This window comes from Rattus rattus, chromosome 7, assembly GCF_011064425.1.
Source record: "Rattus rattus isolate New Zealand chromosome 7, Rrattus_CSIRO_v1, whole genome shotgun sequence".
NCBI lineage: Eukaryota > Metazoa > Chordata > Mammalia > Rodentia > Muridae > Rattus > Rattus rattus.
The window spans coordinates 37185454-37212360 of NC_046160.1; the positions used below are offsets into that span (position 1 = coordinate 37185454).

General features: G+C 42.7%; 1 protein-coding gene across 1 annotated transcript in view; it reads left to right on the forward strand.

Annotated features, from left to right (window-relative positions):
- Nucleotides 1-26907, forward strand: part of Nol10 (nucleolar protein 10) — an 82037-nt gene that overhangs the window by 39240 nt on the left and 15890 nt on the right. Inside the window, exons 14-17 of the mRNA XM_032907508.1 lie at nucleotides 13891-14017; nucleotides 16918-16997; nucleotides 17190-17288; nucleotides 18628-18717. Of these exons, the coding sequence (XP_032763399.1) occupies nucleotides 13891-14017; nucleotides 16918-16997; nucleotides 17190-17288; nucleotides 18628-18717 (396 nt within the window). The remainder of the gene's footprint in view (nucleotides 1-13890; nucleotides 14018-16917; nucleotides 16998-17189; nucleotides 17289-18627; nucleotides 18718-26907) is intronic.

Below are 26907 nucleotides of genomic sequence, written 5' to 3' on the forward strand. Positions count from 1 at the left end.
GGGGAAGTAGTGCCATAGGCCAAAAAAGAAAGAAAAAAAAAAGGAAAAAAAACCCTATCCCCCAGGGCCTCTGCCAGCAAGCAGAGGATATACAAGACAGAACACAAGCTCAACAAGTAGCTGCTGAGTGCCCTCCCCACTACAGGAGCGTTGAGTGTGCTTTGAAGGGAGAGGAAGCTTTTGAAGCCCAGAACAGAGAGCAGGAAGGAATCTGAGGTTGGCTAAGCCAGCACCTTGATTTATAGCTGAGGCATCGGATTACTTGCTCAAGGTCAGATAACTGCTTGTTAGCAGAGTTGGATGTAGGGTGTCTTTCCTTACTCTGTTGCCCAAGGGAAGGAGCTTAGATTTCCCAGTAAGGTAGAGCTGAGTGAGTACTGGCCTTGCCAATGACTCACTGGCATTTCCAAGTCTGTTTCCTGGACAGGGTGAGAGAGAGAGAGGAGACAGAGCATGTGCGCACCTTTTGAGTGCTTTCAGTCAGGGCTTGTCTTTTGCTGCACCCTGAACACTTGTCTTGGACTAATCTTGAACTAGGAGTGCTTTTCAGTGGAGAGTGGTGGCTTCTTCTCTCAGCTCTGATTCCCAGGTCCCTTCCCGTTCCCATCTAGGACGGACCTAGAGATGCATCGTTCTTGGGAGGTTGGCATAGCAGCTGTGCAGTTCTTTCTGTTGTGCTCTGTGGTCGATGAGCAGCAGCACCAGGACAAATGGTGTTGTTTCCCCACGATTTCAGTGACTGCACACTGAGAGAGCCCCTGATCACTTCAGATAATGGGCTTCTGGGCACTGCTCGTCACTGGGTGCACATCATCTGCTTGTGTAGTGTTGCTCCAACAGAGGGAATGCACCAGAAGGTTTTTAAGATTTGATTTGGTTTGGTTTTGGGACTAAGGATGGACGCTGGGCTTTTATGCATGCCAAGGAGCCTGCTACCTCTAAGCTGTGCCCCAGTCATTTTTGCACTTGATTTTGAGATAAATTCCTAATAAGTGTCTAGGCTAGCTCTGCAATCTAGCGACCAAGCTTGCTCTGTAGTTCAGGCTGAGCTTAGCCTCAGTTAGCCAAGTAGCTGGCACGGTAGTGTTGCTGGTCTTTGCTACTTTGTAAGTTCTTCTTTTAACCCACCCTGAGCTCTGAATCTAATTTCTTCAGGTGTCTTCTTTGAGGATGACTGTTAACAAACCACTACCAATCTCCCTAAACAACCAACAGCTACCAACCCCACATAGTGAGACTCTAGCATTTATAAACCCTCTGAAATTTTCCCAGAATTCCAAATGTCACACAATCGCAGAAACTCTGCAGCTGGCAAAGCCAAGCAAGCCTCTGCTGTAGCACCAAGGCAAGTCATGGTCAGCTGCTCCAAAGTAGCCTCCTGTCCTCACACCTGGGATTAACAGGAAACATTCTTATTATATTTCTTCTATGTTGTTTTTGAAAAAACCAAAATTCTAGAATTCTTATCATACAATAGGTCTGTGCTACCAGATTTTTCTTTGTGAGACAAGGTCTTATCACAACCCTAGCTCTAGAGTCTCCTGCCCCCACTTTCACCTTCCAAGTATTGAGATTACAGGCATTGCCCATGATATTTTAAGTTCTGTTCCATTTGACTCTATTCACTTGACTTTAAAACCTGCTGTCTGTATAAGAGTTTAAAGCAATGAAATTGAAGTTAAGAAGCATTAAATATAATGACTAGAAATCCAAAAGCAGGGAGATTTATAAGATATAGTTAGAAAGTTCAGAATAGGCAAGGAAGACCTTAGCAGCCACATCTGTAAAAGACAGCAGAAGACTGTTGAAGTCTAAGAACTTTTGAGACACCCACGTACACGGGATGTATGACAGGGAACAGTGAAGGGTTCTCCTGAAAGCCTTTGTATTCATGGAGAAGTTTTTCTGGTAGCTATGGATTGGCAAAACTCATAAGTTCAGGAATTATCAGGTATAACCATTCTCAGAAAGCATGTTTTCAAAATGTAAGGAAAAGTGAGATCTTAAAAGCAGCAGGTGTGAGGTGAGGAAACACCAACAAATTGGACTAAAGCAGAACTCTTCCATCGTTGACCGTGTAGGAAGAGTTCTCGGGCATGAGAGGAAGAGCACCTTGGAGCTGCCAGAGCCAAGAGAAGATGTGGTGCACTTTAATTACATTCTAGTTTGTCTGAATGTTTTCACTCACTTTTCAACCAACAAAAGCAGAGGAGTGGTCTTCCATTTTCTTGTTTGTTTGTTTGTTTGTTTACTAACCCAAGCTCACAGTATTTCTTCATAAGTGAATTTTATCTGTGCATGAGCTTGCTATCCAAGGCAATGCTCTTGTTTGGTCCTGTTGTTCATTTATGTTTGTAACTGGGAAGTGAGAGGAAACACGCAGTGTTAGATTGCAATGTGTGCTCTGTTTTCAACTTTCCAAAGAGGAAATGGGAGCTTCCTATTCTAATCTAAACACTCTTGGGCAGTAACATTATCTGTGGCATTTTTCTTAACAGAGGAAACTCTCCACTTCCCATCACAATTATTGGGCCACAGAAATAGCAGACATACCTAAGGCATTAATATGTGTAAATCAGGAAGTAATTTTCTGAGCATCCTGCCACATTTTCAAACATTAATTTCAGTTCTGGTTGGTTTAAAAATATGTAATTTACATGTGGAAATATTTGATACACATATGGCCCATCTTACATTATGTTAATGTAATCAAATGATTTTTGTTTTTTCTTAAGTGGGCACATGTCTAATGTTCATTCTTGAAATGAATGACTTCCTGTCTGACACTAGTTTGAATCTAATGATGGCCCAAGGCCTTGCCTACAAGCTGTGTTCTCCCTCTATCTTGGGGCTTTCCAGGCTGATCTCTCTGTCATTCTTCTTTGGAAGTAAGCCTGTAAACAGTTTCCTGTGAGTGATGTCACTCAGATGGCAGAGGGAGAGGACAGTGTTTGCAGAGTGGTTGGATTTGCCTCAGGACATCAGACTGAAATTGGAATGCATTATCTTTTATTAATATTCCCAGTAGCTATATTTTCTTTTCTTAAACATAGAAGGCAAAGGGCCAGACATGTAGCTGAAAGGTGGAGTAATTTGGGTTTACACAGAGTAAAGTAAGAGAGCTGTTGGATGTGTACTGTCTGTCCTTCTGTTGTCTGTGCTTCCGCAAATCTGACTTCTGGGCCCCTTTCCACAGCATTATTCCCCACGAGGGAACAGCTTTGTATGGCTTTGCTTTTTTATTTTTAGTTATTTATTTTTAAATTAATTAAGTTATTTAATTTTTTAAAGGCAGGGGGGTCTTGCTGTATAAGCTGACTGACCTTAAACTCGGTGGTCACTTGCTTTCTTTGACATAAGGTCTCAATTGTATTGCCTAGGATGATCTCAAACTCTAGCTCTGAAGCAATCCTCCTGTGTCAGCCTCCTATGTAGCTGTGACTAGAAGTACACCCCATCACACCCAGCTTAGTATGTTGTTACCTTCTTATGGAGCACAATGGTATTCCTGACTGAGATTCAAGTGACACGTGGTGCTAGGACACAGAAGGAAAGGTCAGTGTGCCTGTCTGTTCCTTGAATGTCTGCTCATGACCATATACCCTCATTCATCCGCTTATCACGACAGTGTCTGGATCACTTTCTAGCTCACAGCAGAACAGTAAAAGGACATCATTCTCATGGCTGCCTGCCTGCCTGCCTGCCTTCCTATCAGGCAGTATTCTGTACAAAGTAGCACATCTCTACATTTGCTGAAGCCGCGCTGACTCACCATCATCAGCCTCAGTCTACAGCTTGCATTAGTTGGCCACTCAAGGTGTACATTGGTGAATTTTCACAGATGACTGTGCCATTGTATGCCATGATGGTGTCCTATCAAAACCTGAACCTTTCTCACTCAGCCTTTCAGGCTCCCAAAGCCCTTGACCTCTTACTTGTCAGATAGGTTTGCCTTTTTTCTAGAATATCCACTACATAGTCTATCCACTACATAGTCATTTCAAACTGATTTTTTCCCATAGTAATTTGCTTTTAGGTTTCCTGTATCCCTTCTAGTGGCTTACTTATTGTGTAGATGTACAACAGATTGTTCTACCTGCTGACAAATTCCTTATTTACCCATTGCTGTGACAATAGACATTGTGTCCACAGTCAAGTCCCAGATTGGGATCTGCCCTGAGCCTTACAACCGGGATGCCTAAAGGACTACATTTTTAAATTTGTTTTCATTTTAATTTTTCTTTAAATAGCCAGATGTTACTAGCAGTGGCCATGTTGGAATGTTGCATCATTAAATATTCCCAGAGTCAGTCTTGGCCATAAGTGGTGTAACTTAGACTACTTAGCTTCGGTCTTCATAAGTTCAAGTTTTGTAAAACCCTCTGAAAGGGTGCCCCACATCCTGACAGGCCTGTGGTAGCCTGCTTCAGCTCTGTTTTAGTTGAGTTTCTCCTCCTGAGTTACTGCTGTGCTTCCTGCACCAGGTCCTCTTCCTTTGCTTTGGTTGCTAAGCACCATGGGGCAGCTGCTTCCCACCAAATTGCATGGTTCCTTCCCTGCTCAAAATCTCTCTCCCTCTCTGCTTTTCCTCTTCCACATTCCTTCCCACCACCCTCCTTTCTTCCCTCCTTCTACTTCCTCTCCTTTCTTTTTATTCTGAGATTATTTATGTAAATCTTTCTTCACAGCCATGATAATGGTTGCTTGGGATCTATCTTGAGACATCACTAAAAAAGACTCTTCCCTTTTCCCAGCTTTGCACACACATTTACTATCTTCAGATCCTTGATATGGTCAGTGTGGGAGTCTTAGTTGACCTCAGAGGGAAACGAGAGCATTAAAGTCTCTCTAGCACTTTTGAAGTTGACATTTTATCTGATTGAATCCAGATTGGTGTTTTTTGTTTTGGTTTGGAGGGTTTTGTTTGTTTGTTTCCCATTTCTCCTGTGGCTTTATTTTGGGATGTAGGAAGTCTTTTGCTGGGTTTGAAATGTCTCCTTCAGGATTTCCTGGTCCCCATGCATGCCCCCCCTGGAGGTAATGAGTAGCCAGTAAGAGGCAAGAGAGTTTTTGACCTTCCTAGGATAGCACTGATAAAATGTACAACTTTGAGAAAGTGTCATAAACCTTTAATAGTTTTATTCTTCCTTTGTTTTTGTGACGTTTCCTTCCCTGGGTGTTTTTTGTGTGTTATAGTGCCCTTGGTTTTACATAAACTTCAGACTTGATTCTGAAAGCACAGAGACTGTGCTGCAGACGTAGTAGCATATCCTTTGCTAGCGGAAGTCAAGTAGAGCGGAAGCAACTGGTGTGCTGACAACCAAGGACAACTACTAAGCCATCTGTGATTCTTGGCAGAATAAAACGACAAAGCAAGATTGTGGGAGTGCTCGCTTCCAGGTGCATGATCAAAGAGATAACTCTATTCTCCAGTGGTAATGTTGGCCTGGTGCCTCATGTCTGTGGGGCCTGGAGGTTGAATTTAGCAGTTAGGAAGGTGTAAGAGGAAAAGGCTGTAAGCATAGGACGTCGCCCAGCATCTTGTTACTGCAGGCTCTGGTTGTGAACTCTAGGAAACGCTCTGGGATTCAAGTGCAGTATGATGACCGACATCCAACTGTAGTCTATAGCCGAGATACAAGGCCAGGTTCCTTGGGAAAGTGGATGGGAGAATGTTAAAGAATCTGTGCTTCTCATTTAGCCAACAGAAAATGAAACCATGGTAACATTGCCCTCCTCCTTGTTTGGCTTTTCAATCAATGCTAAAGGAAAATGGAGTTTTTATGTTATTTAATATGCCGTTTGTGGGGCTGACGTGGTGGCTTGGCAATACTGTTCTTCCAGAGGACCTGAGTTTGATTCCCTGCACCAATGCAGGGCAGCTCACGGCCACCTAAAACTCAATTCCAGGGACTCTGATTCTTCCTTCTCTCCTCGATGATACTGCATTCATGTGTGTAAACCTATACATAGACACACACACACTTAATTAAAATTAAAAAACCTGTATGTCATTCATATTTTTAATGTAAAGCAGAGGTATGTTTTATTTTTACCTCGGGAATTAGGTTTAAACTCTCTCTCCCTCTCTCCCTCTCCTCCCTCTTTTCTCCCTCCCTCTCCCTCCCTCCCCCATTTTTTTTTTTTTTTTTTTTTAAGATGGGGTCTATTTAGTAGGCAGTCTTCTCATATGGGGTGGGACCTTGAGAGTACTTGGGTCTTTCTGACCTCTGTGGCTCAGCTTTGCCAGGAATGGCTTCTGCAAGTTGGCTCCCAGAACCAACTTGTTGCCTCCAACTCAAAATTTGGAAACAAATGAAAAGATAAAAAGATTGATACAAATATAAGACCCAGGAAGCTGAGCACCTAATGCAGACAGTGTTTCCATGGTAATCTTGGCACACGCTCCCTGAGACTCCTGCCAGAAATGTTAACTGGATCTAATTAGAGGAGCAGTCTGTATGATCTCCTTATGAGGAGCATACTTCAGGATAGGAAACTGGACAGTTCTGCTGGTCCGAGCCTTCCCCACCGCCACCAGAGAATGTCCCCATCTGAAAGGCAGGAGTCTTCCAGGTGAGTACAACATGTGGTCCTTAATTTGATTTTTAAAAAACAACTTTGTCAAAAACTCTAGTGTCTGTCCTTTAAAGGGTATAATCTAGTGGCTTCTCAAGTATTCTGAATCATGTCACCACTGTCTAACTCGCTGGTCCTTCACAACACAAGGAAGTCCCCTGCTGCCTCTCTCCTCTCGCCTCGCACAGTCCCACCAACCACTCTATCGCTGTAGTGCTGTTTTTTAACATTGTGTGCAGATGGAAGGCTCTTGTAGATGCTGTGGGGTTTCCCCTGTTTGCAGGGTCCATCTATGCTGTGCTCATTTTTTCCCTTTCTACTGAGTGACAGATTTAGTTCTTTCTGTGTGAACTACACCCCTCCCCCATTTGTCAGTTGCTGAGCATCTTTAGGACTTCATGCAGGAAGCTAACCGTTCTTCCTAAGGCAGATTCTATTATTCCATCTCCAGCACATACAAGGTGCCCCTCACCCCCTGTGCCCCTCACTCCCATGTGTCCCCTTACCTCTGTGTCTTGTCATTTTTTTGTTGTTGAAAACCAGAAACTTTAGAGATAATGTGGAGATTTGGGACAGCTCCCCACATCCAGAGTTTGTTGCTTGTGCAGTGTTGCTCCTGGACTAGCTATACATCTGAGTTCTTTGTTATACAGAGCTACTGAAGTCTTCTTGTCTTGCTCGGTTGTCAGTTAATGATTGAACAGAATTTCTTTAAATACCTGGAATCAGCAAGTCTCCCAGCCTCTATCAGTGATCTTGTAAATACAAGTCAGAGCGTGTCAATCCTACGCCAGAGTCCTCTGATGGCCTCATTTCACTCAGTACAAGAGAAGTGAGCAGCCCGCACGAAGGCCTCTTTTGGCTGTACCAGGCAGGTCTTTTTGCTGACCTAACACAGTTCTGAGCATACCACCTTTGCAGTTGCCAGATATGCTAGTCTCTAGTCCGTCTTTGCCCACAATGCCTGTTAACAGTGGAACCTTTTCTTTATGGTTCCTGGAGGGCGGGGTTCTGCTTAGCTTTGCTCACTTTCTCTACGATGGAAGGTGTTTTTGTTTGATGGTCTTGGTTGGATAAGTACATCTTTGGCAGTCTGTTCTTGCTTAAGAATGAGGCCATGGAGTGCTGCCTGTAGATCCTCTGTAAGAGTGAATCAGTGTTGCTAGGGATTATGACCATGAGCAGGGGCTGTTCCTGGGTCCCCTGTGAGAGTGAGGCAATGGACTGCAGCTGCGAATCCCATCGCACCTTGTCTTGTCCCTGGAAGCTTTCCTTTTGACCCCTTAAGCCACTGTTTGCAGACACCAGTGCACCAGTGCACCAGACACCTTTGGTTTTCTGCAGAGAATACTTCCTGGGTTCTTCCTGAGGGGGAAGCACAACAGTGCCCACTTGGCCTCTGGCATTTAAAGGACCGGGACAAGGGAACCCAGGATCTGATGTCTAGACGAGTTGTCATTCTAGCCCCACAGCTTGTCACTTCCACCTTTGTTCCTTCTGGCCCCAAAGCCATGTGGTGCAGCTTGGGTTTTCCAGAGATTCATGTCCTCTGGTCTCCTTAGAGATGGTGGAGATTAGGTGTTCCCAGCCTGTCATCTCCTTTCTCATGCCATGCTTCCTCCTGTCTGCCCAAATTCACCATGAGGGCCTCTCTCTGTCTTCCCACTCCTGTCTGTGCACTTGCTGACGAGCTGTGCTCCCTACACCACTGTACCCTCCTCTGTCCTAAGGTCCTTTTTATATTTGTTTACTGTCGTTTTAACAAGGCTTGGGGGTAGAAAGCTGCTATTAGTAACTGAAAGTTCTTTGTGGGTGTGAATATCAGCTTTAATTTTGTATTTAACTGTTTGCTTGGGATGTCCAGTCTCCCTTGGCTCTTAAAGTAGACATGCTGTGTAATGCTCATTTGTACTTGCAGAGCCTTGATAGTCTAACTGTTCCTGACCAGCTGACAGGGAAAGAGTACCATAAACAGGATTTGTTTGTTTTATTTAGCCTTGTTTTTCTTATTTTTAATATCTAAACTATTTCTAAACTAAATCAAAAGTAAATCATGGCAGATAATTTTTCCCCTTTTCCAAAGTAAACACTGCTGCATTGTAGCACAGCCCATGATCCCAGCACTTGAGAGACAGAGGTAGAAAGATGAGTGAGTAGTCCAAGGCCATTCTGAACGTGGTGAGTTGAGACCAGCCTGGGCCCAGATTGTTCTCAGTGGGTGTAAGCACTGAGATTAAATTATAGTAATGCTAATCTGAGTTTTAGGAACGGGACAAAAGGCTACAGCAGAGCATTGCACCTTTGAATGACTCATAATTACTCAGGCTAATGCATGTAAACTTGGATGTGCAATTAGGCAGCTCATTATGCTGCAAATGCAATTACATGCTAAAGACAGCTCCTCCCTTTGGCTCACCCAGTCTGTGATCACTCATTATAAAGCCTCAGCTGTCAAAATTGGAAAATACATGCTGGTGCTGGTGGGTCTTATAGTCAACATGGAGTAAGCTATAGAGAGAAATTTTTATATTATAGTTTAGCTGAATTTGGTATATATTTGCTACAGGAAGCAATATTTAACACACACACACATACACACAAACACACACACACACACACAGAGAGAGAGAGAGAGAGAGAGAGAGAGAGAGAGAGAGATTGAGATTATAATACCATCATCTCCTTCTTGCCTGTAATTTTTATATTTAAAAATCTATTGTTTTCTTTTTTAATAACTGACCTGATCCCTTAGGACTCAAGTTTTACCTGGATCGGTATTAATGAGGCTCTTTCTTATCTTTGTCTTAAGTCAATGATAAGAATATATGTGATTCTGCTATAGACATTCTTAATGTGTTTAATAATGGGCCACTAGCCCAGACTGCACCTGACATTTCATATAACCTATAGTATATTTGCTCTATTATTATTTTTAAGATGCCGAATTTTCTGTGCTGTAACGCATAGACCCAGTTATTTCTGATGAGGATCAAAGGCTTCATGGTGAGGACCGCAGCTTGCTGTTTGGACCTAGGGTTAAGGCCCAGGAGTCTGGCTGTCCCTTAGAGTGGTCAGTCACTGGCCTGGTCATGGAAGTGGCAGCACAACAGTGTGCACTCGGCCTCTGTCACTCCAGGGGCTAGGAATGGTGGTGTTTTATTGCTGAAATCCCACAATTTATATTTCTGGTTTTTTTTTAGAATGTCCTGAAAACAATTAAAATAACTTAATAGTTAACTCATGTGGCTGCCAAGTGATAAGATTATTCTGTCACCTGCATCAGCATTGCTAATAGTCAGCAAATAGAGTTCTTTTTTATTTTTTAATTAGATTTGCTTACTTATTTGTGTATTGTATATTTATGTGGCTGCTTATGTATTGTGGTCAGAGGACAACTTTTCCCACCATGTGGGTCCCAAGGATGGACTTAGACTGCCAGGCTAGGCAGCCGGCATCTTTACCCATCCTCTTAGGAATGTGTTAAGTGCACTCTCTGAGCTATAGCTCCTAGCTCAGAAAACATGACATGGTTGATGGAAAGTTAACAGACCATCAGCTGTTAAAAAAAAAAAAAAAGTTTTCCTCAAGTTATAAAAGCAAAGCTTAGTAATCAGTGTGTCTTTAAGGATTATCAGACATGTAACATTATGCCTTCGAAGACAGCAAGGGATTTTGACACATTAATATGCAGTCATTATAAACATAGCAAATCCATGACCACGGTTTTTGCAACTTACTGGTAGGCCTATGAGCAAAGCCCTGATGTGCAGAGGTGCACAGTTACTAACTTCAGTAGCTCTGCTTCCTAACAGTGACTGTGAGGTCTCTCTGGAAAGGAAGTGTGAAATATGCTCGGTCAAGTCACAGATAGGTTTAATTTTGGATTTGGTGGAAAATTTATTGGCCACAAATTTGTTTGTAGAGATTATTTATCATAAGTAGGCCTGTTTCCTGAGAGACAAATTAAAACAATTCCTTGAAAATCCAGGTAGGTAATCAAAAGGAAAGTCACAAGACATTCTGAAAGAAGCCTGGTGGCTCAGCAGGTAAAGGTGCCTGCCACTAAGCCTCACAACCTGAGTTTGATCTCTGGGACACACATCGTGAGGAAGAGAGCCATTCCCTGACAGTTGTCCTCTGACCTCCATATGACACCTTGCCGTCCCCCACCATTCCACTAATAAATAAATGTAATAATATTTTTAAAAGAGGCTGTGGAAAACTAAATTTGCATTTGCATCTGGTCTGACGTTTTGTTATTCCTATCACCATTTCTAAGAGAAGTCAGAGCATGAAGTCCATTCTTGGTCCTACAAGTTCATGTTTATAGTTGCCTCGATGCTAAGATTCTATCTGGCCTCATCCGTGCTTCTCTCACCTACAGTCAATGAGCTACAGATTGAAATACTTGTAAAAATATGATCTACGGACTGGAGAGATGGTTCAGTGGTTAAGAACACTGACTGCTCTTCCCAGAGGTCCTGAGTTCAAGTCCCAGCAACCATATGGTGACTCACAACTCTCTGTAATGAGATCCAATGCCCACTTCTGATGTGTCTGAAGAAAGCGACAGTGTACTTATATAATAATAAATAAATCTTTTTATAAAATATGATCTACATGCTGAGTATATACAGACTTGATGTTGTGTGACAAAACTTTTCCTGGGAAGATGTAACACATGTCTACTCACCCAAATAGGTATCCCATAACAAACTAAAGTACGAATACCACCAAAGTCCAGCTTGGTGAACCATGAGTTTATGGGTTACTTACAGGAAAAGAAATGACTCAAAAAACAATTGCATCACCAGAGTCTACCCCAGCAACTCAAAAAAACTGGGAACCTAGAGCACAGTCCACAGCCTGTAGTCAGCTCACAGGATGAAGAATGTCTCCCAGGTGGCTCAGCTCAAGTGGTCGAAGCCTCTTCCCAGTAGCTGCCTGGTCTCAGTCTGCTTTGCAGCTTCTCTTGAGAGTCTTATTTGCAGCTCAGCTTATTTAAGAGGGGCTGTCAGCTTCTATTGCTTATTCTGTTAGGTAAGGCCTAGTGAATCTGGTCAATAACAGGGGCTTCCTGAAATTGTTTTGAGTTGTAGAGCTTCCTACTGAGTGAAATGTTTCAATCCTGGAGGAAACTGTTACACACTTGGGTTTTGGGTTTTTAGATTCCAGGACTTTGGAGGTCACTTTCCTCCAAGCAATTTATTGTAATAGTTATTTACATAGCACTTAAATTAGCTTTTAAAAGAACTTGTTTTTGTGTGTGTGTGTGTGTGTGTGTAGTCGAGTGTGTGGTGTGAGTGTGTGTGTGTTTGTGGTCGCATGTGGTGTGTGTGTGTGTGTGTGTGTGTGTGTGTGTGTGTGTGTGTGTGTGTGTGTACCATAGAAGACTAGAAAAAAGTTGGGTTCCTTAAAACAATTACAGGCAATTGTGAGCCATCTGATGTTAACTGAACCCAGATCCTCTGCAGGAGCAATAAGCACTCTCTAACCCAACCCTAACTCCCAAAATTATTAAACAAATAAAATTAAATTGAAGTACTTGGTAAGTAATGTAGAGATGGTGTTTTGCAGTGATGGGGATTAAACCTAGGCCCGCACATCTGTCAGCCAGTCTCGCACTGTGATTTAAACCACAGAGGAGGGCTTGTCTCATTGACAAGCAAAGGCTGTGGTGTTCCGTCAGCACCTGCACACTGGCATGCGTCTTAGGGCTGGTCTCCTGGTGATACCAGGGTACACCTTTGTGCTGTTTTGCTGTTCCGTGAATGACAGTCCCTTGCTTTGGAGTCAAACTAGACCCAAATGTGACTTTATAGCTGATAGTTTTATAAGCTACATAAACATTTTTATCTGAATAAGAAAAAGAGACCATTTGGAAATAGTTTTGCCAGGGACATTTTAAACTGTAATTTCCGTGTGTGAAGCCTGTACATGCTTCTTTCAACTTGGAAGACTGTCCTAGGTACCATGAATTCAGCATTAACAAAACTGATGAGGGTCTCACATCTTGATATCTGGGGCCCTGTGTTATAGAAAAGTAGCAGTGAAGCACTTCTCTGTGTCGAAAAGAAGAAAGATGGCCCCCGGGAAAAGCTTTACTCCTTTAGGTTCCCAAGTGGCACATGCTCTTGGCAGCTCTCCCAAGGGGCCTCAAGCTTTCTGACTTGTCACTGTTTATTTCAGCTGAAGTCACTTTGGATTTGGTTCATTGCTTTGGTTTCATGTGATGTGTGTGTGTGTGTGTGTGTGTGTGTGTGTGTGTGTGTGTGTGTGTGTGTGTGTGTGTGTGTGTGTACACACTTGCATGCCTTTTCTCTAGGTATAGAATTTAAACTTTAGAGCGATCATGGCCAAGCAGTACTTCATGTATTGTAATGTTGAATATAGGTACTTGTTGATTTTAAGCCCCTACCCCACAATTAGCTAAAACCACAGCCATTCCTTTAAGAGGATCCTTCATGAATTTTTTTTTAGACACCTTGCATTTTTTGAAAATTTATCTGTGTTTGAAATCAAACCATTTCATTTATCATTTAAAATAGCATAGGTTGTAGTACTGGGAAACTGATCTGTAAGATTCCTCTATGCTCAGTAAGACTTGTTTTCGTGTCATAGCCTGGTAGCCTGTTCAGTAGTGCATTGGCTGCTCCTGCCTCCCCTTCCCCCTTTAATTGAAGAGGCGTTAATAGAGGCTATTTTCCTCTGCTCCGCCTCTTCCTCTTACCGTCTCAAAAGAGGTTAAATGCAATGTCATAACTTTCAGTATGATTTGCTTGTCCCCCATCCCCCATAATTACTGCTGAAGTAAAAGTTGGAAGTTCCATTATGCTGACCTTGGGTTCCTTTGTGGTATTTTCTAGGAATGAGCATTTTTCCTTTGAAGTAAGCACTGACTTCAATGGATGTGGCATGGTGCAGAGAAAGATAACTGTTAACAATAAAAAGCTATCTAGAAGTCACAAGCTAAATATACATTATAATATATTTATGATACTAAATGTATGTTATCGAATTCTAGTACTCTTGAGTGAGGGACATGATGAGTAACTGGATAGATGCCGTAAGTGTCTGCATTGCTTGTTTGTATTCTGATGGCTGTAACAGCGGAATACCTAGTACCTTGGCATCTTTATCCTTTCTAGCCTAAATCTTCTACTTTGTTTATTCCCTTCCCATTATATTCTCCGCCATGTTTACATATGTCCTAACTATCTTTCCCCTGGTTGAACCAAATACTTGCAACTATGGTTAAAGAATTCTGGCTGCAGGGTGAGTTGTGTTTGATCTTTTAATATCTCCTTCCAGGTTTTGGGTCCTGCCCCCAGGTGGTGTTCCTTCCTGGACAACTTGACAGAAGAATTAGAAGAGAATCCAGAGAGCACAGTGTATGATGATTACAAATTTGTCACCAAGAAAGACCTTGAAAATTTAGGTAAAATGTGATAAGAATGTTCACGAAATAGTCTTATTTTCACGTTTGTGAGTTTTGAACATTAGAATCAACTGGGCCATTTTTATCTGATCTTTCCAAACGTTCCATTTCTGCCAAATCAGATATCAAAATGTTCTAAATGATCAACTTTATAATCTCTGCTCAGAAAACCTTTGGTAAACTCAACTGGCCGAAGTTTTTTGTGCCTTAACTGGGGCAGACTCCCTTTTAGCACACCGACATCCTGTCCTGAGAGAGTGGTGGCTCTCAGAGGTATGTGATTCAAATGCGACTTTGAGGGAATGATAAATGTAAGTAAATATTATACCTTGAAACTCTCTCCGACTGTAAGCAGATGGTTCTTAGATCTCTTAGATTTATTCATAAAGGACCTAATCCAAAACTTGGGATTCAAACCTTTCGGTAGAAAGGATTCTTTTTTTTTTTTTTTTTTTCCCCAGAGCTGGGGACCGAACCCAGGGCCTTGCGCTTGCTAGGCAAGCGCTCTACCACTGAGCCAAATCCTCAACCCCAGTAGAAAGGATTCTTAATGCAGGCTGAACATTCCAGCCTGAAGTCTGAAGTGCCCTGAAGGTCAGAAGTTTCAAAAGTTTTGAGTCCGGATTTTAGAATTAGATATGCAGCTTTCCATCCATGTAGCAAACACCTGACTTAGTTTTCACAGAGTTTTATTTTGGATCAACGTGTGTAGATTTTGCGTTCTGTCCCTGAGCACACTCACAGCTTTTAGACCTGTAGTGAGACCCATCACTAACAAGCAAGACCCTCAATTCCTAAAGACCTTCAAATGACATCATTAACAAATACTTTTATATTGGGTAATTAATCAGACCACATACTTTAAGAAAATTTTGGGTGCTAAGTCCATGCAGACACATGAATAAATTGTATGTTAGCTCCTGTAGTTACAATAGAAGAACACCCTAAGTTTAATTTTTCTCTTTTATTGTTGTTGTATGCATACAACTTTAAACTGCCATGTGATTTTCTTCTTCAGTCTAATTTTCAGGTCTAAATATGGAAGTTAATAGTGAACAGCAGCGAAATAGCCTGTAACCTATTGTCTCACCCCAAAATCTGAGGTAGAAAGATTACAGAATCAAAGCTGTCTGGGATACTTAGTGAGACCATAACTCAGAATTAGAAGTAAAAGGCTGTCTCAGGGCCAGAGAGCTTGCCTGCCATGCACAGAGCTCTTCTTGGTTCAGTCTTTAGCACCACCAAGAAAAGAAAGGGAAGGAAATGACTTGGTACTACACCAAAGCTGTATTTCACGCATCACACATGGTTTCCTTTGAAGATAGATCGTTTCATAACATCCATGTTTTTTCTCTCTGAATATTTGCACCTCAATAATTTCTAGGGAGTGGAGAGATGGCTCATCAGCTAAAAGTCCCTACTACTCTTGCAGAGAACCCGAGCACCCACATCAGGCAGCTCACAGCCACCTATAATAACTCAAGCTACCGGGGATCCAACATTTTCAACACAGGCACTTGCACTAACACATGTACAAACACATACACACGTAAAACATGTTCTTAAAAGAGCAAATTTCTGTGACACAGCAGAGAGTTCATATGTGTTCCCTATATATGTGTGTCTACAGTTAATGTGTTCCTAGTCTAAATTTTTTATTGTTTTATTACTACATGTGTGTGTGTGTGTGTGTGTGTGTGTGTGTGTGTGTGTGTGTGGCATTCATGTGGAGGATCAAGGAAAGCTTTATAGAATTGGTTCTCCTTTTCCTTTATGTGGGTCCCAGGGATCGAACTCAGGTCATCAGGTTTTCACGTCAGTTGCTTTACCTGTTGATCCCCTTACTAGCTAGCCCTTGTATTCCTATTCTAAATGTAATCATGTAAACATGAGAGAAGATTCCCGAGCACAAACTGATACTGAGCTCCAGTATTGCACTGGCAGCGATGTAGATGTTGATGATGCTGAGACTGTGCGTGCTGTAGAAGTACTCCACCTGACCTGTGCCCCAGCCGGGGATGGTCCTGATGTGCATGAGCATTGTGTATGTGAGTTAAGTTTGTCAGCTTTGTGCATGGGAAGGCCATGCTATGACATTGTCCTTTGTTTCTGGAAATGTTGACAACACTGCCTCAGTTTTTGCTTCCCCATTCCCACCTAACTGTATAAAGCTGGGAGCCTACTGCTGATTCCCAGCACACTGCTTTCAAATCAAACTGCTCCAGCCCTGCAGGTGGTGCCAGCCTTAGTCCCAGCACTCAGCAGGGGCTAGGGGTGGGGCAAAGGCAGATCACTCCAAATTACATTAGAGAGTAGAGTTCCAGGACGGACAGAGCTACATACAGAGTCCCTGTCTCCATAAATAAATGAAGAGTCTGTTTCAAAACCTAAGAACCACTATTATAAAGAACCCTCTTTACCATAGTCACAGTTAATAAAGACTTTTCCTTCTTATTTTATACTTAACATGACATTTAAGACAAGGAGAATGGTATTAATGGAATTACTTGAATATTCTCCATGAATATTCAAGATTAACAGTCCTTAATTATATTACTCTAAGGGGAACCGTATCTTAATTAAATTGTTGTTCGAGAAAAGCTTAAATTCTAAAGGCTGGAGAGAACTCCATGATTAAGAGCTGCTTAATCTGCTTAGTGGGCTCCTGTAGGTTCAATCCCCAGCGCCCATTGGCTACTCACAACTTTCTGTAATTCCAGTTGCAGGAGTTCCAACACCGTCTTCTGGTCTCCACAGGCACTACATACATGTGGTGCACAAGCATACATGTAGACAAAACACCTATACACATAAAATAATTATTAATAAAGAAGGAAAGGAGAACTTAAATTTTAATGAAGACGTCATAAAGACCTCCCTCTTCTGGTTAACTTTGGCAGGGCTCACACATCTCATTGGATCACCTTTCCTCCGAGCATATATGCATGGGTTTTTCATGGATATCAGACTCTACCACAAGGTAAGTGTGGGCAACAACGGGTATTTCAGGTGTTGGTAAGCCGTCCATAGATGCTTCTGCCTACTTTTGCCTTCATAAAGCATACTACTGCATTGTGAGGGATCCGCTTTCTTTGGTACAATAGTCATGGCATATATATATATATGCATGCTACTAAATACTGATTCTGATCATTTGTTTTGTTTTGAAAAGGTGAAATTGATGGTCAATCCATTTGCTTATGAAGAATATAGGAAAGATAAAATTAGACAGAAAATAGAAGAAACACGTGCACAGAGAGTCCAGTTAAAGGTAAAGATTCTACTCATCATTGTGATTACCAGAGGAAAATAGTTAATCTTCATTTGGTGTGTTACTCTGAAGAAGTCTGCCATCATATCCACGAATTTCCATCTTTTAGTTCACACCTTTTGCTTTCTTGGCGTACTTTGTCATGAGGGTGGGTAGTCAGGTGTTTGGGTAATAAAATGTACTTGATAATAATCAACAGGCAAAGACACTGGGTGTTAGTGCTTTGATCTACAGCAGCTGCTGTGGGCTGCACTGAGAACACCTGATTGACAGTTCCGGCAGTTTTCAGTTTGACAGATGTTAGAAATCTGCCAGTGTCCATTTCCTCCTAGTATGCTTGGTTCTCAGGTTCTGTGCATCACAGGGTGTTAGTGGACAGAGTCAGGAAACAGCCAGCACTAGCTGTATTGATGGAGAGAATTTAGTGTCTGCCAGGCATAGAGCACCCAAAAGACAGAAGCACTGAGGTAGAAGGGGGATGGTGACTTAGACCCAGGTGGCAAGAAAGGTGTGGCAGCAGGAGGATCCAGACTCCTAAGGGATTTGAGGGTGATCCTGGGTGTGTTGAGAACTGCACACTGGTGATACCACTGCTTCCAGAGCCACCTGCTATTCCCCCGGTAAAGAATTGCTGTTGGTTATTCCAGTCAGACCATGAGCAGACAGGGAGGAGCTTCCTGTCTGCCTACTCCTGCCTTCCTGGCTCTGTAGCATCCCACCCATTAAGTCAAATCACTGATAAAATATTTATAACTGAACGTTGGCTTAAAATGTGTATGTGATATACACACTCTCAGCAACAAAAGGACTAGCCTTTCCTGCGATGACCTCAGTGCTTGTTCTATTTCCACAGCTTATTCAGAGTTTATAGCAGCAGAGATGGTGAGTGTGCACCTGCCCGAGTTACAGTTTACTTATACAGAAATGAGCACAGTGTGAAAGAAGACAGTAGGCAGCCCATCGCTTATCTGAGAGTCCCTCTGCTCCCATCTAGACTCCAAGAATGCATTACAGAGCAGGAAGCGTTTCAGAGGTTCCCACACCTGCAGCAGAGAGCGAGCCGGGCAGGTGGCTGCAATTCCAAGGGTCCCAGGCCCTCTGCAGCCAGCTTCCTGGTGACCTGGGAAGACAGTATGCTCCCAGCAACAGGCCATGCCACAGTTCTGTGCCATTTGGCCCACCTGCTGCTATTCCTTGCATAATTCTTTTCCTACCATGGACACTAAACTAAGAAATGGGAGTGAGCTGCCCTTTGTGAATTTACACCACTCACAGACCTGCTGGCCTTTAATGTTAAGTGTATTTATCTCAGTGTATCTTATTTCCATCTATTTACCAGAAACTTCCAAAAGTTAACAAAGAACTGGCACTTAAATTAATTGAAGAGGAAGAGGAGAAGCAGAAATCGACACTGAAAAAGAAAGTTAAGGTAAGATGTTGTAAGGCACAGAAAGTATCAGTAAGTTTCTTTGCAGTTCAGTTCATGGGTAGTAAGTAATGTGTATCTTTTTATTACTGGGGTCCCCCCACCCCTATACTTGCTCAGTATGGGAACTTTGAAAATTTGAAGAAAAAAGAAGAAAAAAGTTAAAAGCCAACCCCCACACTCTATAGAGAGAAAGCATGATTCCTCTCTGCCAACCCTTTAAAGGTTTACACTGCATTAGCAAGGTCACCATGTGTATGTTGAAGATAACAGTGATAGTTTCCCATTTTGTTAAATTCTTTGTATTTTAAATGGCTACATAGTCTGTGTTATAATTTAATCTTTTTGTTGCTCAATTGCTGTTGCTTTTTTCTGTACTGACTAGGTTTATTGTTTCATTTTTTTACTTTTGTTTGCATTTGTTTTATGCTGAACGTATTTCTGTGCTCAGGAACAGTTTGCTTCTTTTGGTTAGAATCCCGTGTGTGCTTTGGACGGACAGTCAGCGATGCATCTGTTAGCTCACAGTGTGGTCAGTGACTAGACAGTCTACGACAAAACTGCTGCATTCAGCATTACTCTCTACCCACACCGTGTGTACCACCGGCTTGTGTCCATCCCACTGTGGCCTGGACACCCCTCATGACTCCACCATTATGTCATGAACAGCACACATTGCTTCCTTAAAGTGACACCTTTCAGGCATGTGGTGACTTTTCAATTGACCACATGAACACCCTTGATGACCTGGGCAGTTTCACCAATGTTCTGAAAATGAACATGAAAATTTGAACCTCTTGATTTACATGATTTTGTAGGATTTTCTGGTTAAAAGTTTTTAAATTCTAGAAGTAACTGCCTTTTGTTTTTGACATGGCATTATGGGAGGGTACATGTTGTCCTATAGCTCCTACTTGCCTGCCTTTTCTGAGGTAATGGTAGACGGGGACCAGCCACAAAATAATAAAAGAGCGAACAGGGCATAGTATTGTCCTGAGATGAGAAGCTGTGTCTAGTTTTTCCAGATTTATGAAGACTCTGGGGTCCTCCCCAGTCCTGTTTCCTCATCTGCTGAGAGCAGACGTGCAGAGAACCAGTTAGTATTCACTGCCTCCAAACCCTTCCCAGCAGGAGAGCATGCAGGACCAGGAGGAGCCTTGGGCCACCCAGGCTTCTCGTCTGGTAACCTATCCTCCAGTCAGGTGGGTGACAGCAAGCTATAGTTGCATGAGTTGGTTCCTTTGAACCAACTCATGTGCACTGGCTGTGATGCTAGATGGCTCCCTCAGCTTCACTTTCACCTGTAACCCGTAAGGACAGGGAGGGTCCATCTTGGTACTGTCACTTCTGTGGGGTCTGGACCAGATGCTTCACTTTGCTGCCTTCTCTTCCTTAGCCTCTCCCAGTAGCCTTTCATCTTAGCCTATTATATTCTTTAAGTAAATTATTTAAATCCTCAAAGCCCCTTTAAAGTAAAATACATGGATGGTTTTCTGTTTCCCTGTCCTTTACATAAATAATAAACCAATCTGAGCAAGCTTACTCATTTAAATTCACATTTTTGTAATGTAGCTGTGTATGCCAGTGTGTGACCAAGTGTGCATACTCTGAGTGTGTGTACCTACAGGGTGGAAATACGTGGCTTCCTGCTTTGCTGACCATCTCCCCAGAGCACTCACACTGGTCTTATTAGCTGAGCCTGAGGATGATTAGCCTATGACTTTTTCAGCCTTATAGTGTCATTTTACAAGCCATGTAGAAGTGATCATTGTACTGTCTTCCCGAAGCTCCTAGAGGAAGAGAGTAGAGCTAATTTCGACTGTAGATGAAAGCATTTCAGGTATGCTTTGTCTCAGAATCCTTGGCATAACCATGCTATAAGGTACTAAGCTCAGTTTTGCTGTTACGGGCAGCATGGCATATGACAGAGCCTTCTTACAGGTCGTGGTGACGAAGGTGTGGAAGTTGGTACATTCCCTTTGGGAAACACTGTGTGTTGGAGAAAGGGTCTTTGTATGTGTGTTCATGTTTATTCCTGTAGTCCTCAGGTGCTGACCATACTGGTTTTTGAGACACTGTCTCCTGGTACCTGGGATTAGGCTAGGCTAGGTGGCCAGTGAGTCCTGAGTTTTGATTGTCTCTACCTCCCCAGTGCCCAGATTATAGGGACACATTACCATACTCAGATTTTCATGTTGGTGCTGGGGACATATTTAACCAACTGAGCCATCTCTTTCAGCCCTGCAGTTGGGAGACTTTGAGGTTGGATGGAGGCAGGGTAGTATGGAGTGGTAGAAATGACCTGGAAAGCTGGATGCACACACAGCACTGCTCATTTCAGTGAAGAACTATCATTGCACCTCCCCTAATGGTTTTCTCAGAACTTAAGGAACTCTTCCCTGGTCTAGGAAAATGAAAATCGGCAGCCGAAGCCTTTTAAATGTACTGTTAATCAAAACAGTAGAAAATATCCTAGTATTTTACTTTTTTACTGATTTGTAAAGACTGTCAAGAATAATTTGAACAATGCCTGCTATCTTCTCTTCCCACACTTTTTATACGGACTCAGTGTTTTCCTTTGCCCTAGTAAATTTTGCTTTTCAAAGTCTCGTCCATGGCCCTGCTCATGTCATTAACTATCTCTAAGAGCACATTCATGTCTGCAGTACTGGGATTAAACCCAGGGTCCCATGTACACTGGGAAAGCTCTGTGCAACTCAGCCCCATCCTAGCCATTCTGAGAGTTCCTTTAGAAGAAGGGCTTTGCTGGTGTCACTGCAAGTGAGATATTTACCTTCTGTTACTATTTTATTTTGAGACATTCCCTTCACACTGTTTCTCAGTTTGTATCTATGAAGTCCTAGCCAGTGGCAGTGTCCCATTTCCCACTCACAGCTCTTTCTTCTGTACCTTCTCTCCTCCTTGCCTCCTCCCTCCGTCCCTCTGCTACATTGTCACCTTTTTCTTCATTAATTACCAACTTGGTGAAGTAGGTTTAATTGGGGCTGCAAATGCTAGCAATGCGATGCTCCTGCACTGTGTAAACTGGTGACCACAGGGGCACATCCCTGAGAGCACTGAGAGAAACACCTTGGTGCCGTGGTGGCTGCTGCTTGTGAGCCTGGCTCCTGTTCACATCAGAGTAGTGCAGGTTTACACTTCATGTTGACACCACAGTTGAGTCATTTCAGAAGTCCTGTTGTTAAGGGCCTGATGGTTAACTTAATCTGTGGGCTCTGACTGTCTGGGTGGTACTTCCAGGCAGGCTGTCTCCTCTGTTCCCGCAGCATTAACTCTGGCTTGCACCTCTTCTGTACTTCGTAACCAAAACAGCGTGCATTTACTTCAGCGTCTGTCTTAGGGGGATAGTTACTGGGCTTGTAGTGTTTGTGCTGGATTCAGAGGACAAAGGCCTAGAAAATAGCACATTCCTCATTCAACAGCTGTGTCTTCTTCCTGACTCTTTATAACCAGTTGTGTCTTTATAGCCACATCACCTGATCACTAGATTCTCCTAGGAAGCTTCGTTAGTAAAATGGACCCTGATTTGCTTTGTATTGACTTAGTCTAAATCAGACCCCATTATTAGAGTTCAGTCTCACTCTTGGAATACAGACATAATATATGGTCTTTTAAAAATCTGTTCTTAGACAGAGTTGTATAATTTGTCATGTAATGCTTTTATTTTCAAACCAAATTGTTTGTTCACAAATTAAAGAAAGAACCCCTTATCAGTAAGGAATGCTTGAAAGAGTTGCAAACTATAGCAGCCATCAGTTCCACCCATGAGTGGGACTCTCCAGAACCTTCAGAGCGTCACTGCTTCCTCCTGACCCAAAGGAAGCTCTGCCTTGACTGATACTGGAGCCTAACGGAGCAGATGGAGAAAGCTGTTTGCTACTATTCCCAATGATAACATCATGGCGTCTGATAAGCTATCTACCCTCCAGTTGATGTTGTGTCCACAACAGGAAGTGACCTGCCATGTAGTCTACCATGCAGACCATCAGTAAGCACTGTCTGGATGCTGTAGGAACTTAGAACTTGGTGGTGTTAATTACAAGTACCTTTCAACAAATACAAATTGAGCTTCCCATATGCACAGACGTCTTGAGATGCATAGGCATCTGTACCCCATTTGGCTTTAAGGGTCCATCCAAGCGGGTGGGACCATTGCCCCACAATACATGTTCTCCATGCCAGCCCCTTTTGTTCACTTTCTCTCTGTTGCTGCAGTCTGTGTTGAGCACCGTTCCTGGGCTCTGTGTGTGTATTGAAGGCCACAGCAGTCTCGGCTCAGTAAATACCATTGACACTTTATAGGGAAGTAGTGATTTGTCACTTTTGGGAAAAATATGACTATGTTATCATTTAAAGTTTTTTTAATTGCAAATTACAATGATATGAACACTCAAAACTAGATGTTTTCACAGGGCCTCCTGGAAGGGTTGGACATACACTTCATATTCCCTTATCTTCCCTTCTGCCTTGCTTGTGTTTCTGTGAGACACATGTCCCCTCTTTAGCTGGTTATTTTGGTGTAAAAGGCTTTCCTGCTGTTGCCTGTGGTGCTGCTCCTTGACTTTCTTCCCGCTGAAGCTGGGCAGTAGTTTTGCAGTGTCGTGACTGTGTAAGTGCTATTTGTAGCCGGGTCACCTCACATGATTTTGATTCCCCTGCAGTTTGGAAATCGTTTCAAGTTTCCGTGTCATGATCACCGATCAGCCCCTTGTTCGTACCATAAGTCTGGACCTCATGGCAAGAATCTGTGTAGCTCAGATATATTTGTTTGTGCATTGCTGAAGAACTCACTCCTAAGTCTTTGTGGGCTGCTCACCTTCAAATCCTGGGATCTCCCTGCTCTGTTACGTGGAATATTTTCTGCATAGTCAAAGAATTAGAAAAACCCTGGGTTTCTGAAAGAACGTAGTTTCTCCCTTAATACTTTCCATTCACCAGATGAGTGCCCAGTGAGGCTCATGAGGGTAAATACAAAACACAAATTCTTTTTTTTTTTTTTTTTTTTTTTTCGAGCTGGGGACCGAACCCAGGGCCTTGCACTTGCTAGGCAAGCGCTCTACCACTGAGCTAAATCCCCAACCTCAAAACACAAATTCTTACAGCAGCTTCACACTCCGTTGGCCTGCACCCTCCAGACAGTGATGAGAGAGAGGATTTACTCCTGAAGTAGGAGAGGCAGTATCTTGGCAAAGCTCTTGTGACCACCGTGCCATATACTAGGTGCCTTCCTGGCTGCATTCTGGTCCAGATACATGGATAACTGGCTGCTTGCTGAGCCACTCAGCCTAGAAACCTAGGTCTTTAGTGTAGAGGGAATTCTTTTGGAAGAAAAAATTATTATTTTCTGCCATGGTCTTGGTTATCTGATCATAGTCGGGATAGGGAGCTAGAGAGCTACATGAGAATACAGAGGAGAGGACAAGCTGCGGTATTTGGGGGAGTACCCATGTCAGCACTGTCAGGTCTATGCATCTTCCTGCTGGGAGGTGGGGTTCCAGCTCAGCAGCCTGAGGATTGACACCTGTAGGCTGGGAGAGCACCTCCCCCTGGCACACCAGCCTTCCTGTTACTCTTCACTTCCCTCTCTTACAACCTGCCCAACACCCACGAGACCTCCCCTCCCTCCTTCTGTAGGCTAAGATGTGGGCCTAGAGAGTCAGGGTTTTAAGTAGCAGATAGTCTTTGTATGTTTCTATATTGGGACAAGATAATAATAAGTGTCTGCTCGGAGCTACAGAAGTGATGCTTTGAGGTAGTGCTGTTCACATGTTTTCCAAACACTGAAGCAAGTGGTAAGCATGTGTGTGTGTATATTTATAAGACAGATCACTAGCCAGACACTTGTAAACCACTTCAAGAACATACTATCTTATTCCTTTTTCTTTTAAGATAGCTGTGAAAATAAGCAATTAGACAAGCAAAGTCCCTAGGGGAAATACTTTTACAGATGGGTCAAAGGAGTTTTTATTTTATAATCATTCATCTAAAGCATTCTTGTCTTTAAGCAGGATAATTTATTTGTTGTAAATTAATGGGAAGAAAAAAATTTTTAAATACCAACAACATATCTTTGTTATTTTTAAATTTAATAATTTTAATAAATATAGCAAGATATTAAAATTTTTTCTTCTTTGTTTTTTAACCTAATAGACCCATGGCTTTTGACCTGAAATATTGATTGATTGCTAATAACACCTTTCTCACATTTACAAGTGACTCCAAAATTTCCCTGGTAGCCCCCTCCTCTCCTGAGTCCTTGTGTGAAATACTACTCCCAAGACACCTACTGGTGTCTGTTGGAATGTGGATGATGTCTATGTCATCCGTAGTCTTAAATGAACAACATCATTCCCTGCCCTTCGCTCTAGCCCACACCTTTTATCCTGATGCCCTAGTGTGACTCTAAGCTCATTCCCAATGTCTGCCTACTTACCAGGCAGCTAAAAGCTGATTCCAACCCCATGTCTAAGCCTTAGCTCTCTCATCTCATTCCGCTGCTGCTGCTGCTGCTGCTGCTTTAGTTCCATAGAAGTGTGTTTCACAGGGATTGCTCCCTGGGTGGAATCAGTCCCACCCTTTGATTTCCATCACTCTAGTCCAGGCCCCACCTCTTCATCACTTCCTAGGATGCCTCTGAATCTTGTAATGGCTCTAGTCTGTTCTTAGCCCTGTGCCATGCACCATGTGGCTGCTACCTCTCCAATTTATCATCATGTTTGCCTCTCCTGCCTCCTTCTCTGAATAGTGGCTCCCCCAGGTCTTCGGAAGAACAATCATAGAGTACTGAGAGTGTTTATAGTCTGCCTTGATTATTTTTAATTTTTGTCTTTTAAGATATCTTTTCCAAATTGCCGGTCTGCTCTTGTCAGATGATTCACTACTCCTCAGTCAGTTGAAATGCTGTCTTCATATATCTTTTTTTTTTTTTTGATTAAAAAAATGTTATTGTGTGTGTGTATGTGCGTGCGTACACATGCATGCACACACCATGCATGCACACACAGAGGCTAAAAGATGTGGATCCTCTGGAATTGGAGTTGCAGATGGTTAATTGTGAGCTGCCTGCCTAGTGTAGGTACTAGGAACAGAACCTAGATCCTCTGCTAGAGTAGTACGTGCTCTTAACTGCTGGTCATTCAGCCCTTCTCTTCAAACTTCTACTTGTGGAAACCTATTTGGTTTTAGGTCTCCTTGGTGCTGTCTCCCCAGGATACCATCTTGGATATTTCTATTAGATTCCTTTTTTTCCTCTGAGTTCCTTCATGCACCTGACCATCCTTCATACATTCTGGATGCCCTTTATATATTCTGGACATTTTTTCATACAGAGCTTTATAACAAACACATTGCGTATTTTTCTCCTCTCTGAAGCTGGGGTCAGACACTAGGACTTTTCTTTCCTTGGTCTATTTTAGAAATGATATTTACTCAAGGATGACTTTTGAACTTGTATCTCTTGAAATTTTAGTTAAGGGATTATCAGTTTATAGTTTCATACAAGTAATAAGCAGGCCATACTTCACCATGGCTTTATGTAGCGCTGCTACACAGATGCAGCATTCAGAACAGAGGTCAGAAGTGGAGCTCCAGCCAGTGAAATAAGGTCTGTTTGGTGAAGCGAGAGCCATCTCAAGTAGGCTGGTGCTTCCCTGCTCTGTTCTAGGCTGTCACTCTGATTTATAATCGTTATTGGGTGACTGGTTTCCACTGGCTTCTAGGCCCTGAGTGTGAAATGACCATCATCTGAGTCAGTGAGCAAACGTGTTTGTTATACGTGTTAGGAAGCTCGCTACCTAAAACAGTACAAATAAAAAGGAATTTAATGTCAGTTCTGAGCTGTACAAATGAATCTGAATAGCCAAAGCTTTGCTATGTAGAGATTGTACTGTGTCTGAGAAGAATAATCCCTGGTCCAAGGCAGAAAACCAGCGGGTTATCCTTAGAATGCAAGGAAGTGTCCCTGCTTCCTAGTTGAGTTCCGTAGTTCCTTAGTTGGAGACAGTAAACTGCACCTGCCAGCCACACTACCACACCGACTGACAACTTAAAAGTCCTTCCACGTGGAGGTGGCACTGGATAGCTTTCTTAGTCTACTTTAATATGGTAGCTAAGCCATATCCTAGCTTGGTGGTGGGGTACACACCTTTAGTCCTCATACTTGGGAGGCAGAGG